At 48.9% G+C, this 16,629-nt stretch overlaps 1 protein-coding gene across 1 annotated transcript in view; it reads left to right on the top strand.

Moving 5' to 3' along the window:
* Nucleotides 1-14,393, top strand: part of KCNK9 (potassium two pore domain channel subfamily K member 9) — a 33,260-nt gene extending 18,867 nt beyond the window's left edge. The window contains exon 2 of the mRNA XM_033125998.1: nt 13,552-14,393. Coding sequence (XP_032981889.1) covers nt 13,552-14,393 — 842 coding nt within the window. The remainder of the gene's footprint in view (nt 1-13,551) is intronic.
* The last annotated feature ends 2,236 nt before the right edge of the window (nt 14,394-16,629 follow it).

Genomic DNA, 16,629 nt, shown 5'->3' with positions numbered 1-16,629 from the left:
TATATATATATATAAAACATGTCTCAACATAATAAGGACCACATATGACAAACCCACAGCTAACATACTCAATGGTGAGAAACTGAAACCTTTTCCTTTAAGATCAGGAACAAGACAGGGATGCACCCTCTCTCACCACTTCTGTGTAACATAGTACTGAAGTCCTCGCCAGAGCATTGAGGCTAAAACAGAAAGAAAAGGCATCCAAGTCAGAAGGGAAGAAGAAAAACTCTCATTATTTGCAGATGGCGTGACACTACAAATAGAAAACCCTAAAGACTACACCAAACTATTAGAACTAACACATGAATTCAGTTAAGTTGCAGGATACGGAGTCAATATCCAGAAATCTCTTGCATTTCAGAAGGAGAAATGAAGAAAATAATCCCCTTTACAATTGCATCAAAAAGCATAAAATATTTAGGACTAAATTTAACTAAAAAGGTTGGAAGATATATACTTTGAAAACTAAGGTGTTGAAGTAAGAAATTGAAGAAGACACAAATAAATGGAAGGATATACCTTGCTCATGGATTGGAAGAATTGATATTGTTAAAATGTCCTTACTACTTAAAGCAACTTACAGATTCAATGCAATCCCTATTGAAATACCTATGGAATTTTTCTCAGAATTGGAACAACTCATCCTGAAATTTATAGGGAACTATAAAAGACCCCAAATAGCCAAAGAAATTTTGAGAAAGAACAACGTGGGAGGTATCACCCTCCCTGGTATCAAACTTTACTATAAAGTTACAATAATCAAAGCATATGGTACTGTCATAAAAAACATACAAAATCAATGGAATAGAATAGCAAGTCCAGAAACAAATCATACCTTATACAGTCAATTAACCCATGACAAAGGAGGCAAGGATATGAAATGGGGGTAAGGACAGTCTCTTTAATACATGATGTTGGGAAAACTGGGCGGATAAATGGGAAAAAGAAAACTTACACCATATACAAAAATAAACTCAAAATGCATTAAAGATTTAAATGTAAGACCTGAAACCAAACTAGAAGAAAACACAGGCAGTCAACTCTTTGACATTGTTTTTCAAAAAAGATGTTGCTAAGGGCAAACAAATGGGACTGCATCAAACTAAAAATTGCACAGTGAAGGAAACCATCAACAAAATGAAAGGCCAGCCTACTGAACAACAGAAGATATTTGCAAGGATATTGTGATAAGGAGTTAATATCCAAAATATATAAGGAACTCATACAACTTAACACCAAACAAACAAACAGACAAACAAAAAAAACCCACAAACAATCCAATTAAAAAATGGACAGACCTGAATAGACATTTCTCCAAAGAGGACATAAAGATGGCGAACAGACATGTGAAAAGATGCGCAACATTATTAATCATCAGGGAAATGAAAATTAAAACCACAATGAGATACCCAAACAAGAGTTGGCGAGAAACAAGTGTTGGAGAAAAGGGAACCCTTATGCACTGTTGGTGGGATTGCAAATTGGTGCAGCCACTATGGAAAACAGTATGGAAATTCCTCAAAAAATTAAAAATAGAGCGGACATAGTGGATACAGCAATTCTACTCCGAGTATTTACCCAAAGAAAACAAAAACACTAACTTGAAAAGATACATGAACTCTTACGTTCATTGCAGCATTACAAGTAATAGCTAAGGTATGGAACCAACCTAGATGTCCATCCATAGATGAATGGCTAAAGAAGAGGTGGTATATACTCATAGGTGCAGTGGAATATTATGCAGCCATAGAAAGAATGAAATCTTGTTCTTTGCAACAACATGAGTGCAACATTATTATGCTGAGTGAAATAATTCAGACAGAAAAAGGTAAACACCATGTGATTTCACTTATATGTGGAATCTAAGAAAATAAAAGGAATAAACAACACAAAACAGAAGCATACCTGCGGTACAGAAAACTAGCTGATGGTTGCTGAATGGGAGGGGGTGGGGAAGGAAAGAAAAAATAGAAAACAGAAGCCTGGTGTGGTCCAGGAGAGCTCCGGATGCTAGGGAGGCCCATACCTGGTGCCTGTTTCCGTCTTTACTGCTCACAGCCAGCCTTGGGGGAAGTTGTAGTGCTGCTTACTTCGTCTCCAGGACAGACCAGGGTGCGAGCTGCTGAAGCACTTTCCTGAATCACACAGAGGAGCAGGAGTTGGGCCCAGCTGGTGGGCCTCTAGGCCGGCTTTTCCCACTTGACTTTGAGACTGGAAGATACCCGGTAGCTGTTAAGTAAGGGAGGTTCTGGGAGAGCTTTGGCCCTGGGCTATGTGTATGTGTGTATGTGTGTGTGTGTGTGTGTGTGTGTGTACACGCATGTCTGCATGTGCTCATATCTGTGTGCACACTTGTGTCTGTACGCATATGTATCCCTGTGTGTGTGTGTGCATATAGCTGCGTGTGCACACTTGTGTCTGTGCATATATGTGTGTGCAGATGTGTCTGTGTCTACGTCTGTATCTGTGTGTGACCACTCACCTCATGGGGCTGTGAGCACTGTCTACCAGGCTGCACTGTATAGTCACACCATGTCCCAGGCCTCGCCCCGTGGCAGTGGGACGTCCCCAAGGTCATACAGCTAGTCAAGTCCCTGAGACCAGTTGTCTCAGCTGTGCAGTGGACATGGCCATGCCTGCGGCCATGAGAATGGGCCACCGCGGGGCTTTGTAGACTACCCATCTGCACCAAAGTCCAGTTGTCCTCGGATCTCGTGGGACACGATGAGCAGGTCGTGACGCCAGTCTGTACAGACTTGCTGTGTGTCCAGCCTCCACGCTGGCAGATAACGTCTAACTTGTTAATGTGAGCTGGCTGCAGTCGCACACGAGCATTCAGCAACCCAGGCTCCTAACTGCCGGAGGCCCCATCCTCCCTCACGTCCTGAGCCTTCTCCATCTTCAGGCAGAGCAAGGGGTGGGGGAGCGGGTAAGGGAAGCGGGAGAGGGAGAGAGAATATCCTGAGGCTGGGCCTGGAATCCTGCTGGCCGGCACTGAGTCCTGTGGCCGTGTCTACTTGCAAGGGACCGTGTAGGCCAGCTGTGTGCCCAGGAGGAGGTCACATATGTGGGTGGGCACCAGCTGTCTCTGTTAGAACCACCTGCTTCTGTTGCTTCTTGACAAAACGAGCATTTCTCAACACATGAGGCCCTGGAAGCCAGTTTGCTGCCCCCAGACCCCAGCACATGCTGACACTGTGAGTGGGAAGTGAGCTGAACTCTAAGCACCCGAATGTGCTTAGAACAGGCCTGGGGGCTCTCCTAAGGCCTAGCACTGACCTCCACCAGCCCCAACTGCCCCTGCTTCTCTTAGCCCCTTCCACACGGTGGGAGGTCCAGGGCGCTGGTAGAATGCAAAGGCCTCCTGACTTGGAACCTGCCCTGTGACACAGTCCCAGCGGATCCCATCCCTGGGAGCTTTGACTGGGAAGCAACGCTTTCCGAGCCACAAACACCACCACTTTTGACTGTCATTTCAGCTCAGCAGGTGTCTGAGAGCACAGACGTTCATAGTTTATCATTTCAACTCCAAAGCCAATGTTTCCTTTCCCCTCTCCCCCGCTGCCGGCCCTGTTGACCCCACGGACTTGAATCACACTCATTTCACAGAGCAGGACGCCCGTCTTGGTGGATTCCTAACTCCTTGTCACTTGGATTCCTGTGGGCCCTGAGTTCCTTTGGGAATTCAGAGTAAGGAGAGGAGAACCTTCTAGAGAAGGTGGCATTTGAACTGGGCTCTGAGAGGGGAGGAATCAGCCCTGTGGAGGGGCAGGAAGAGTCTGAACAGAGCTGTGGGATCAGCAAACTGGGGCAGGAGGGGTGCGGGGACCATGGCCACGCGCTAGGTGTGGTCAGCACTTAGGGCCACGAGTAACTGGCGTTCAAGGCTCGCTCTCCTGCCCGGTCGGATCTCTCCTGCGTGAATTCCGCCTGCTCCCTCTCTGGTATTAATACTCCAGCCAGAAAAGAGATTCTCCACAGCAAACAGAAATAAAGCACAAGTTGTAATATTTTTTACTTATTTTCACTTCTTTTACAAAAAGTATCAATCATTAGAGTGGTTATTCATGGATATTAAGTTTGACTTTAAATTTTCTTCTACTGTAGACTTTTCACAAGTCAGCCAAGTTTTATAATTTTTCCTATGAGTTTTATTATTAAATTTAGATGTGTTTCTCCATATTTCTTTTTCTGGGGGGCGGGGGGAGGAGGAAGGAGAGTAGAATGAAGAGCGAGACAGGAATTTGATTGGGAGGGCATGGAGGAGAGCAGAAGTCAAACACAGACTTCTGTCAAGTTCCCTCCCAAACCAGCAGCCGTCTGCAGGGTGGGGGCGGGCCGGGAGGCCAGGTCGCCCTGACTTTGGGGCTGAGAAAGATAACAGTTTGCGCCACGTTTCTCATCCATGCTACGGAGAGAACTCCGCTCACCTCGCAAAGGGCAGTCCCTCTCCCACAAGAATAAATGAGCTAAGACCCGTGACACGTTTTAGCTCAGTTCCTCGCACGTTGTATGCCCTCAGTAAACGGTTGTGGTCATCATCATATTATTGTTATTATAGGCAGTGCTGCCATTGATTGATGGTAATAACTTCTGGGGGGAAACTCACCACATAACACATTATCGATGAAAAAGATGAATGGCTTTTCCCTAGGATTCCTCGTTCTGGAAGCGGTCCCGGGGGAAACGTGGGCGTCCGCGATGCGGCAGGATCGGTGTAGCGGCAGCCGCGCGAGTGCCCGCCAGAGGGCGCCCTTGCATCTTCGGTCGCTGACTCGAGAGGCTGCGGCTCCTTAGCTAGCGGGCCTGAAATGACGAGGACTGGAGGCTTGAACCGTCGTTGTAGCCAGTTAAACTCTTTATTGGCCACGTTTTATATGAACTTTTCAAGAGCAAACTCATTTGGTAGATGGAAGACCTCAAGTCTCTTCCAACGGCATGGTTCCATGCTTCTGTGGTTGCAAACCTCAGATATTTGAGTGGTTAAGGGCTGGCAGAGCCAGGGAGGGGCTGTGCCTTGACCACGTCCTGCTCCAGAAGGCTGGCTCATTCAGGTCACGGCCGGGCGGGACCCTGGTGGGTGCCTCCTTAGAGCCTCAACAGCCCTGCGAGTGGGGGTTGCATTGCTATCTTATGGATGGAGGAAACTGGCTGGGCCAGCACCCTTTACCGGCTGCTCAGAAGGGCTCAGGTGGGAGGTGTGAGCCCCAGTCCCTGATCCAGGCTCTTTCCCCCACACTCGCACACCCAGCTGTGCTCTCACATCAGCACCGCAGCAGGCGTCACATTGGCAGAGCTGGTCTGTGGCCGATGTCTGTCACCTGGGAGGTCAGTTAGGGAGACGAGGAGCTGTGCGTGCCTACCAGGGGAGTGGGCCCCAGATGGAGAGTTGGTGCCAATAGTGCATCCTCCTGGAAAAAGGCCCCCAGGGATGGGCAGTCCGAGAAGCCCCCAGGCTTCTGCCAAGCAGCCCCTCCCCCAGGGGACCTCAGTGTGGCGCAAGCCCAGGCCAGCTGGCCCCTTCTTTCCAAGACCCCCATCCCACCCGCACCTCCCTCATCCTTCCAGGCTCCATTTCCCCATGGGAAGACTTTAGCTTTTAACAACAGCTTCCCCCCACATCCTGTTTTTCATTGAAGTAAAATTCACATCACATAAAATTAACATTTTAAAGTGGGTAATTCAGTGCACAATTCTGGTCTCCCTTTAGCACATTCACACTACCTCTGTCTGGTTCCCAGACATTTTCGTCACCCCAGAAGGACACCCCAGACCCATCAAGCAAACACTTCCTATTCTCCCCTCCCCCACCCCGGACAACCACTCACCTGCTTTCTGTCTGGAGATTGGCCTGTTCTGGACATTTCCTATAAGTGCAGTCATACAATGAACGTGTGGTCGTTTGTGTCTGGCTGCTTTCACTTCAAATAATGTTTCAAGGCTCAGCCACAGGGTAGCACATGTCAGAATTCCGTCTGTTTTAAAGGCTGAGTAACGTTCTGTTTGTGCGTATAAGCCGCCTTTTGTCTGCCATGCATCCGTCCATCGATGGGCCCTCAGTCTCCCCCTTTGGGCTATTGTGCTTAGTGCTGCTAGGAGCATGGGTGTACAAGCATTTGAATACCTATTTTGAATTCTTCTACATACCTAGGAGTAGAATTGCTAAAAATAACTTTTAAAGGATCTTTTCTTTGTTGCTTGGGTCTGAGCTAGGAGTAGAGAACATTGCCAAGCAAACGAAAGCCCTGCCTCTTTCCTGCTGACTTCCGGGGTGGTGACACTGTCTGCAGTGGGGCATCGCGAGCAGTTTCCTGATGCCCACAGGGTCATTGTGGGGGCTGCAGGGGAAGCCTGGCTGCCCAGACTCAGTTTCCTCATCCCTACAATGGGGACAATAACACTTGATGTGACCCCCACTGGATCCTCATTACAGAAAGGGAGTGGGCCCAGGAGGTGCAGCCCCAGAGCAGAGAGGAGGCCCAGCTGGCGTCTGGACCGTGGTTTGTCGGAGTTCCCCATCTGGGAGGTGCTGGGCTCTCTGGAGGGTCCCTGGAGTGGTGATCCACTCAGATGAATGTCCACGCAGCAGCGGGAGCAGTTGCCAGGCTGGTCTGAGTGTGGATGCGCCCTGCAGCCGGGTGGTCTCTGCTCTCTCCGGGGCCCCTTGTCCTGGCCTCCCCAGCCCTCCAGGAAGGGGCTCTCTGGGCTCTCCTGAGGGGGTCCTCCAAGGGGACAGACGAGGAGAATGGACTGTCATGACCTGTTGTCAGAAGCGTGTGCCTTGCAAGCTTTTGCAGATTTTTTAAAAATACATTTTTAGTCCCCTCGCATCCTTAAGACACAAAATGCAGAGAAACCAAAGGGGAATGTTTTGGAGATTTATTAATAATACAAAAGCCTGTGAGGGAATTACTCTTTTGTTAAATAAAACTCCAAATCTGCCAGATTCTCTCCAGAGAACACAGTGACAACCTGTGAACAAGCAGGTCCCCAGGGCCTTTGGTGGCTCTGAGAAGGGCCCAGAACTTGGAATCCCAGGGCCCTCAGCCTTCACACCTATGAAATGGGCTCACGCACTCTGTGGGGTGGAGTTCCCCACGGGTACTGTGGGAGGGGCCCTCAGTCACCCAGGGTGACTGTCTGCCTGCATGTGGCTCTCCTCAGTGCTCTGTGGGGCAGGGCCAACCTCAGCCCACCTGGGGGAGGTGTGCTCTGGATGATGCCAGCTCTTGCTGCCTTTATTAGAACCGTCTGTGGGCTCACAGGGAGGGAAGGCAGGTGAATGAGAAGATGTGGGAAGGGGCTTGGTGGGGGCGCTGCTCACTGACCTCCCCCCATGTCCCCTCGCCACCCTTTTTCCCTTTCCTCCCATCTCTTCTGTCCTCTCTTCTCCTTTTTCTGATTTTCTGGATCATCCTGACCTCTGCTTTAGACAAAGAGATGGTCTGGTTTGTCTTACTTTTTTGTTTGGCCCACGCCACATTTTAAAAGGTTTAATTAGACACCAATTAGATCCCCCATTTAAAAACATCCATATTTCCAGCTTCTCTTTTAAAATCAGGAACTTGGGTCTCCCTGGCCTGCCGCCCCGGTTGCTGGGCTGGAGAGCAGCTGCTCTCCAGAGGACGTGCCTCTCTAGCTGGCCACCGTCTGCGAGCAGACCTGGTTTGCCTCGCCTGCCCATCTCCCCTGGGACAGATGTGGGGTGGCTTGTGTGAGAGACTGAGGTGCAGGGGCATTTGAATTGCAAAGTGCTTTGTTATCAATAGGAACCTGTTATTTGTAGTCAGGCTGAGGCATAGGGCATGTTCAGTGTGAAGCCACTGCCATCAACACACTGGCCGATGTCAAAAGATGTACTGGGAGACAGCCTGCAATGTCTGTGAGTAGGACTTACTCTAGGCTGGGCTCAGACGCAGGGTTAAAATGACGTCCCCCTGCCTTAGGACAGTCTCTTCTGTGGGCGGGCTCAGCCTCGTGGTGCTAGCATGGCATCAGTGGCTCCAGACATCACATTCTGACTCCCTTCAAGTCTGGCAGGAAAGCTCAGAAGGCTCACTGGTTCAGGGCTTGGCTGGTGACCCAACAAGCATCACCGCTCTTAGGGGGTGAACGGAGACCTACACAGGAGCCATACGGTGATGCCCAGTGAAAGCAGGGGCCTGTTACATCGTGATATAGTGACTTGACCAGGACAGCTGCAGCCCCGGGTACCCCTTAAAGGTGAAGGAATGAATGTGGAAAAGCTCTGTAAACCGTCAAGTCCTGTGTAACCTCTTCAGGACCCCTGCTGCCCATGCCTCTTACCCCGTCCCCCACGGGGGTCCTGGATCGCCTGCCTTTCTGGTGTTTGCAGACACCTGGGTCTTGTAATCACATGGAGCTCCTCCAGGGCCATGAGCTGGGCCACCGCGGGGGAGGGGTGAGGATGAGCAGGGCGCATGTGGCAGCTGAAGTGGGGAGCCAGCCAGGAAGCACGGAGGCGGAGGGCAGCTCTCTTTTCCAGCACCTCCCTTCCCAGAGCCACCCTGAGTCATTCTTTAATGGAATTTGTGTCTATTGAATTCCTACCAGCTCAAAAACCTTGCATGTCCTTTATAAATATTTCATTCTCTTCCAGCAGCAGATTTCCCAATGCCTAAACGCCTGTGTGGCCATGTCCTGCCCCGGGCTGGCATTCTGTCCACGGCCCCGGGCAGCTATGGGCTGGAGGACACAGTTATGGCCACGCCACCTGGCACCTGGCCTTGGCAGTCACTTCTGCTCAGGGAGCAACCAAGCCTCCCCGGGAGACTGGCATTGCAGTGAGCGTGACAGAAGAAAATGGGGAGGCCTGGGGAGGGAGGTGACCACCCGTGGTTCCTAAGGGGCAGAGTCGAGGCTCCAGCAGGGGCTGGCCTGATGCCAGGGGCAGTCTTGTCCACTCCACCCAGCATCCCAGAGTGGGAGTTCAAAGCCAGGTCGATCGCTTCTGGCAGAGGGATTAGGGTGGCTTTCACAGAGGGGCACTCCACAGCAGGGGAGCCTTGCAAACTGAGAAATGCTGTGTAAGTCTGGAAAGGTCATTGCCAGCCAGCTGTGGATGGGTCTAGATTCCCAGGGAACAGGAAGGAGTCATGCACGGACTTGAGCAGCAGAGTGTCAGGATCTGGGCTGCTCACGGCCCAGCGGCCTCACTTTGCGCAGCGGGGAGAGCCCGCCGGACCCTCATAGCATCTTTAATGAAGCACTGAGCTGGGTCTGGGGAACTTCTGGCACTGTCACACTTCTGGGAAATCTCACAGGAGCCAGCGAGGAACACAAGGCATCTTGGAAGCCACAACGGGCTCTTCAGGGAGCCCCAGACCCAATAGAAATGATATGTTTTATTACTCTTTCTCTGCCTCTCTCCTCTCCGGGAGGATGGAGCCTATTCATTTTGTTTTATTTTGTTAGCCAGCTGCAGCCAAGAAATGCAGGCCCCTTCTCTGCACAGCCTCTCCCAGGACAGATCAAAGACACCCACCAAGTATATTAAAGGGGCCGTGAAAACAGGGCTGGATGCTGCAGTGTCTTGGGCAAAGCTGCCCCCAGCCAGGGCAGGTGGCTGTGGTGGGCTCGGGGGTGGGGGCTTCCAGGCAGGCCCCAGGAGACAGAAGTCATTTGCACAGCGATGCAGCCCTTTAACGGCCAAGTGCTTCCTCTGTGCCAGGCTCTGGGATCCGCAGAGGTGAGTCAGGAGTGGGCTCTGCCCTGCTCAGAACTGCCGTGCTGGCCAGAGGCAGCGGGAGGAAGCTGCGGTCGTGTCGTGGGCCTCTGTGTCCCAGGCGGGAGTGCAGTTACTCCCCCGACACCACGTCTTATTCACGGAGTTCCAGATGTTCCCCATGTGTATTGTGTATGAAGCATCCAGAGATACTGTGTGTGCGTTTCCCGTACACGTGTATTCCACGTCGATATTTTATGACTATGCCGTGTGTAGATTTGATATGTGTAGACCTGTTTGCACGTGGCACCCAAGGTTGTGCCAGAAGTAGACATGGTAGAGAGACCCCGTGGAGAATTCAGGTGGTTTGTCCATTAGGGGCTTTTCGGGAAGCAGCACTCTCAACTTGTGCAGTTAATGAACAGGGTCTTTGTAAAGTGTTCTGGAAAGTGTAGCTAAGGTGGAGGGAAAGCCCCAAGGGGCGGGGGTACTTGGGAAGAGCAACAACGCAGAACTGGCAGTGTGCCAGGGAAATAGGTACTGGGACCTGTAGGGAACAGCTCTATGTTGGGAACCCGCTGGCAGAGGCAGCTCATTACCGAGGCCCCCGTCTTCCTCCCTTCCTCTGACCGCCTCCCGGAGCTGCCCGTCGGAAGAACGCAACTGGAAAGCAGAGGCCCTGGGGTCCCTTGATGTGGCTCGTATACGCTAGCCTCCTGCGTAGAGGGCAGGGTGGAGATGGGCGCATCAGATGAGAAAACTGAAGGTATCCTGCATGGCCTGCTTTTCCTGGAAGGCAGGGCTAGGTCTGCGATTTGTCTCTCACTGTCGTGGCAAGAGTCCTGTGCCCCAGGCCACTGGGTCCCTAGGAGATTAACTCAAAGGCCCTGAACTTTGGTGGCGTTCATCTCCCACACTGCCTCCCAAATGTGTCTTGCTAAGGAACGTCCTCACAGCAATGGACCTGTGAAATACACTGTGAGGCATCAACGTGGTCAAGTTCTTTCATTCTGTTCTACAACAGACAGCAGAATTGATGGAACCCTGTGACAGGGTATACAGGTGTACGGCTGTCCCAGCCATGCAAAGGCAACTGCTTCTCATCACCTTCACTGACAGGAATGGGGTCGGGGGTGCCCCTGGTGTACAGCTTTTGACGCAGAAAATGCTGTATTGGTTTCCTCCAGTAAACATATCATGGGGAACTGCTAGCTAATGTTCCACCTTATTAAGTTACTAACAATCGACTGTTCTCCGGCATCCACTTGGCTTTTGTATCGGCTACACAGGTGAGCTATATGGGGATAGAGTGGGATTTTCACCCCTGCATTTTGTATAAATATAAACTCATTTGTTTATCAAGGTATGTTTCATTCGTTCCTGAAGACGTAAGTCTCCATCTGATATCCATTCCCTCTAGGCAGAAGAACTTCTTTTAGTAATCGTACTGAGCAGATCTGCTGGTAACAGGTTTTCTTCAATCTGAAAATGTATTTTGTCTTCATTCTTAAAGGATATTTTCTCTGGATAGACATTTCTGGGTTAACAGCCTTCTAAAAGAGCTCTTTAAAGATGTTCCACTCTTTCGTGAACTCAATTGTTTATGTTAAAAAGTAAGCTGTACTCAAAGAGTTGTTTCCCTATACATGACATATTGTTTCTCTCTGGCTGCTTTCAACATTCTCTCTCTTTGGTTTTCAGCAGTTTGACTCTGATGTGTGGTTCTTTGTATTTATTATGCTTGGGGTTCACTTGGCTTCTTGAATCCCTAAACTTGTGTCTTTTACCAAATTTGGTTACTTTGGGCAATGATTTCTTCACTTTTTTTGTCTTATTCTCTCTTTTCTTTTCAATGATGGCTTCTGATATTGTTTTACTGCTCTCTGAGGCTTTATTTACTTTTTATCTTTATCCCTTAGTTCTTCAGAATGGATAATTTCTATTGACATCTTTGCTCTCCCCTTCAGCTTTTCTATTTCCCCATTGTATACTTCCTGGCCTGATTCCAACTCTGCCATGTCATGTCTCCTCTTTTGTAAGGGCGATGGGGTTTCTGGGGGGTCAGAGCTCAGTGCTGGGTCAGTGGGATTGAGGGTGAGAGAGAATGAAGAGAAGGCCTTCTGGAGGCAAACATGTGATGGCAACTCTCTAGGGAGAATGTGGCCACTGGGTCAGGTAGAAAGTGGCACATGCCAAGGGAGAGACAGGCAGCGTGAACATAAGTGTGAAGTCCTGGCAGATAGGTGTAGGCTGGAGCAGTCAGAGTAGGCTTCCTGTGGGAGACAGTGGGAGGGATGGAGGTCTTGGGGTCTGCTAGATTCCTACTGTGTATCACCTGGGCTAGGTGCTCTCTGATCTCAGCAGATCTGAACAACAACCCCCACCTGGGAATTAATATTATCCCATCCCAGTATATATGCCATGTAACAGAGAAACCTCAGTTGGAAGAGGTCTTCTGGGGCCCAAGATAATGCAGCTGGTTTAGTGACCATGGGCCCATGAGACTGTAGGAAGCCTTTCTTGATGGGACAGGATTTGATATATTGGCAGGCCACATTCATCCTCGGAATTCTCATTCCAAATCATGCTCATGATCCAGGTTTTTTTTTTTTTTCTCTAGGCCATATTAGCTCTAGAACTTGAACTAGAACCTACGGAGTCTTATGTTCCTTCTGCCACATTGTGTGCATATTATTCGGACATTATCACCGATCAGCTAGATAACTGACCCTGGCAGGTAGCTTTCCCTTTCTAGTCCCACTGTCCTGATTGTGAAGGTGAGAAAATACCGAATCGCCTTTGTACACGTGATGTAGGGGATCAATGAAGTGAGGTATTGTGAAGTTGAGTGAAGAGTTTCAACAGCATTTACACACATGAGGTCTTTAAGGGTTATTTGTTGTCTCTTTGCTGACAAGTCTACATTCCACAGTGGCACACATTTATTTATTCTTTTATGAAAGAAATATTTCACGTGCTAGGTATTCATTACTCTAGATGTGGGGGACACTGCAGTGAACAAAGCAGATAGAAATTCTTTTCCTCATGGTGTTTATGTTCCCCTCTGCTGTGACCTCTCTTGATTCATACCCTCTACTTTTAAGCCTCATACTTGGTGGCTGAAAACAGTCCTTTCAAATCCCAACTCTGAAGAAATCAAGTTACCCTGTTATTGAGTAACTCAATTTTCTTGTCAGTGGTGTTGGACTCTTCATGCCTATTTTATAGGGTCATTATGAAGTTGGAAGGAGGCAATGGACAACAAGGCATCAGCACAGAGCCTAGCACACAACACTTAGCATTCTTAATGTTGGTCCATGGTGGGTCCATATTTAATATTTAAATATGTTGGTCCATATTTAATTTTATTCTCTGGGCTTGCAGTTTTCTTAGTAGCAAATATGCTATTTTTTAAAAAACAACAACTTTGTTTTGTTCTAAGAAAAATGGAATGCCCCCAAAACTCCTCTCCCAACTGAAATGCTCCAAATCACCCCCACCCCCACAAACCCACACTTCAAAGGACCTTTCTTCACTGTTTCTTCCCTGTTCTCTTTTATCCCTCCCTTCAGGATTTGGGCACGGTCCAAACTCCATCCCAGGTGAAATGCCCCAGTCCCCATATGACGTTTCTTCACTGCTTCTCCCTTGTTCTTCTGGTTCCTTCCCTGCAGGTGACGGTCATGCCCCCAAACCCCTCCTAACATAAACTCCCCACGCCCCACCCCAACTGAAATACCCGCAAGCCCCCCCCAACTGAAACACTCAACCCCGTCCCCACTGAAATGCCCCCAAGCCGACCCCCCCACCCAAACCTCCCAGGACCTCTCCTCACTCATTCTCCGTTTTCTCACCCCCCTCAGGTTATGGGCACGCCGCCCCCGGCACGGATGCAGGCAAGGCCTTCTGCATGTTCTACGCCGTGCTGGGCATCCCGCTGACGCTGGTCATGTTCCAGAGCCTCGGCGAGCGGATGAACACCTTTGTGCGCTACCTCCTGAAGCGCATCAAGAAGTGCTGCGGCATGCACAACACGGAGGTGTCCATGGAGAACATGGTGACCGTGGGCTTTTTCTCCTGCATGGGGACCCTGTGCATCGGCGCAGCCGCCTTCTCCCAGTGCGAGGAGTGGAGCTTCTTCCACGCCTACTACTACTGCTTCATCACGTTGACGACTATTGGGTTCGGGGACTACGTGGCCCTGCAGACCAAGGGCGCCCTGCAAAAGAAGCCGCTCTACGTGGCCTTTAGCTTTATGTATATCCTGGTGGGGCTGACAGTCATCGGGGCCTTCCTCAACCTGGTGGTCCTCAGGTTCTTGACCATGAACAGTGAGGACGAGCGGCGGGACGCCGAGGAGAGGGCTTCCCTTGCCGGAAACCGAAACAGCATGGTCATCCACATCCCCGAGGAGGCGCGGCAGGGCCGGTCCCGCTACAAGGCGGACGTGGCGGACCTGCAGTCCGTGTGCTCCTGCACGTGCTACCGTCCCCAGGAATACGGTGGCCGCTCGGCGGCACACCAGAACTCCTTCAGCGCTAAGCTCGCCCCCCAGTACTTCCACTCCATCTCTTACAAGATCGAAGAGATCTCACCAAGCACATTAAAAAACAGCCTCTTTCCATCCCCCATCAGCTCCATTTCTCCTGGGTTACACAGCTTTACTGACAACCACAGGCTGATGAGACGGCGGAAGTCCATTTAGGGTATGGGGAGGCAAAAACAAACAGAAAAGTCATTTGTCATATTAAGTTCCATTGGCCCAACTAGTTTTTTCTTCCTTATTTATTAATTATCCTTTATTATTATTACTATTATGATTATTACTTTCTTTCCTCCTTTCTTGGTTTCATTTCTTCCCCACCTTTCCAGCGAGACAGAGCCGGCCAAAGGGAAAAGAAAGGCCCGACCTCCTCTGAAACTCGCATCTACGCATGAAGCATGGATTTCTTCCTTCCTTCTCAGCAACGTATGCCTTACATTTCTCCCCAGCCTGCCCCAACTTAGGGGTGGCTTTCCCATGACAGGTGTGACACCAAGACCATGAGACAGAGCTGAGAGGATACCCAACCCAAAGTTGCACACCAGGCTGAGAGCCTTCAAGCGCCCACCCACAGTGGTGTCTCTGACCTAACTCCTTTCTCTTTTCCTCCCCAAGGAGTGGGTGGCTGTGTGTGTGTGTGTGTGTGTGTGTGTACGTGTGTGTGGTATGAGTGCACACACAAGTGTGCTTCTGTGTATATGTGCATCATGGGACAAAATGGAAAGTATCAGGTATTCATTTCTCTTTTCCATCACACAATTTTGTTAATAGCTTGCTTTCAGCTGCTTCCAAACAAAACCGGAAAACAAAACCCACGAGGTTTTTGATTTATCATCTTACCAAATCAAGCATGTTCCATAAGCAGACTTTATCCCAGATGTGTCATGACCATATTTTTAAAATGCTAGGTTCTAAATTATATTAACTTCTTTTTAGGGGGTGGGTGGGCAAGAAGACATGGATCATTTTAGCTTGCCAGTTCAAAAATTTTTTAAAAGCATGCACTTTGTTAAACTGGTATGCGTTAACACACACACAAAAAATTTTTTTACAAAACTAGCAATGGAATAATCAAAAGCCAATGATAATATTAATTTATTAAAGACATTTTTAATTTTATCATCTCCAGTTCCAACAATTTACCATGCAACTGGAAGTATCAGGGTAAACTGGAAAATTGTTGGAACAGCAAAATACCTATTTTATTATTTCCCTCTTATTTATATGATGAAAATTATGGTGATTTATGCAGCATCTACCTGCATGAATAAGAATTACAGTTTGGGATGCGTGGATGAAAATGGGTATTAGTAGGTGGATGTGGTTTCTTTTCCTAATTAAAAAAAAAGACAGGGCATTCCTCATTTAAAATGTATACCTATACGTATTTCAAGAAAGATGGTCTCTAATCACATTTGACTTGTAAATAAGGGAAAGTTCATGTTGGTCTCAGGAAGAGTTTAGAGGCAGGGAGCTGTGTCTTGGCCTGCTGGGAACTTGTCAATCTCAGGGGACAATTTTTCTGAGTAGTGGAGAAATTCCTTCCCTCTCTCAACAAGGTTATGACCCAAAAGGGAAGGCCTGCTAATCTCCTGGGGGACAGTTAGTCTACACATGGCGCATTGGAGGCCCCTTTAATGACAGGAATAGAGGAAAGTCTGATCTCCAAATTCACAGAGGGGACTTACATTTCCCTTGTCACTGTCCCTGCCATTTCTAAAAATTGTCATCCTCGTGCTCCTTTTTCATAAATGGGAAGTTCATGGCTCCTGGATGGAAACAGGCTTTGGCTGTACTGCTCAGAGGGAGCAAGGGCAGGCCCAGTGGGATCTTCCAGAATGGAGGGTTGGCTCTCCAGGAAGAGTAATCCTAGAAGATTTCTTAAAGGAGATGGCACCAGACGCTGCCAGTCCCAAGCATTTGGGCCATTGGATTGAAACACAGCATTCAAGACTCCTTTGAAAAAGCATGCACGTTCATGGTACATCCCTATTGAAAATGGCCCCTTCATGCAGAAGACAGGGCCTAAGGAAGGAGTCTGGGAACCTCAGGTTCTCTAGGCCAAAGTGGACAGTTATCAGTCTCCAAGGTCTGTGTCGATTCCCTTGTCTTTAAGGGTGTTTTGTTGTTGTTTTCGTTGGTTTGTTTTAAAATTAGGGCTCTAAAGTCTTTGCAGAGAATAGAAACAGTTGCTGTTTAAGTTTTTTGTTTTCTCTTGGAAGAGATTTTTGGCTATAGAGGATCATAGGTGCAGAAATACTAATGCATATCTGCAGAGTGCTTCATGCTTTGGAACAGGCTGCTTGAAATAAGGGTAGGGTTTCTCCTGAAAAACCTTTGTAAAATTTGCCCTCAAATGTGTGTGTGTGTGTGTGTGTGTGTGTGTGTGTGTGTGTGA

This window comes from Rhinolophus ferrumequinum, chromosome 14 (assembly GCF_004115265.2).
Source record: "Rhinolophus ferrumequinum isolate MPI-CBG mRhiFer1 chromosome 14, mRhiFer1_v1.p, whole genome shotgun sequence".
Classification (NCBI taxonomy): Eukaryota; Metazoa; Chordata; class Mammalia; order Chiroptera; family Rhinolophidae; genus Rhinolophus; species Rhinolophus ferrumequinum.
This window is presented reverse-complemented; position numbering and strand designations above follow the sequence as displayed.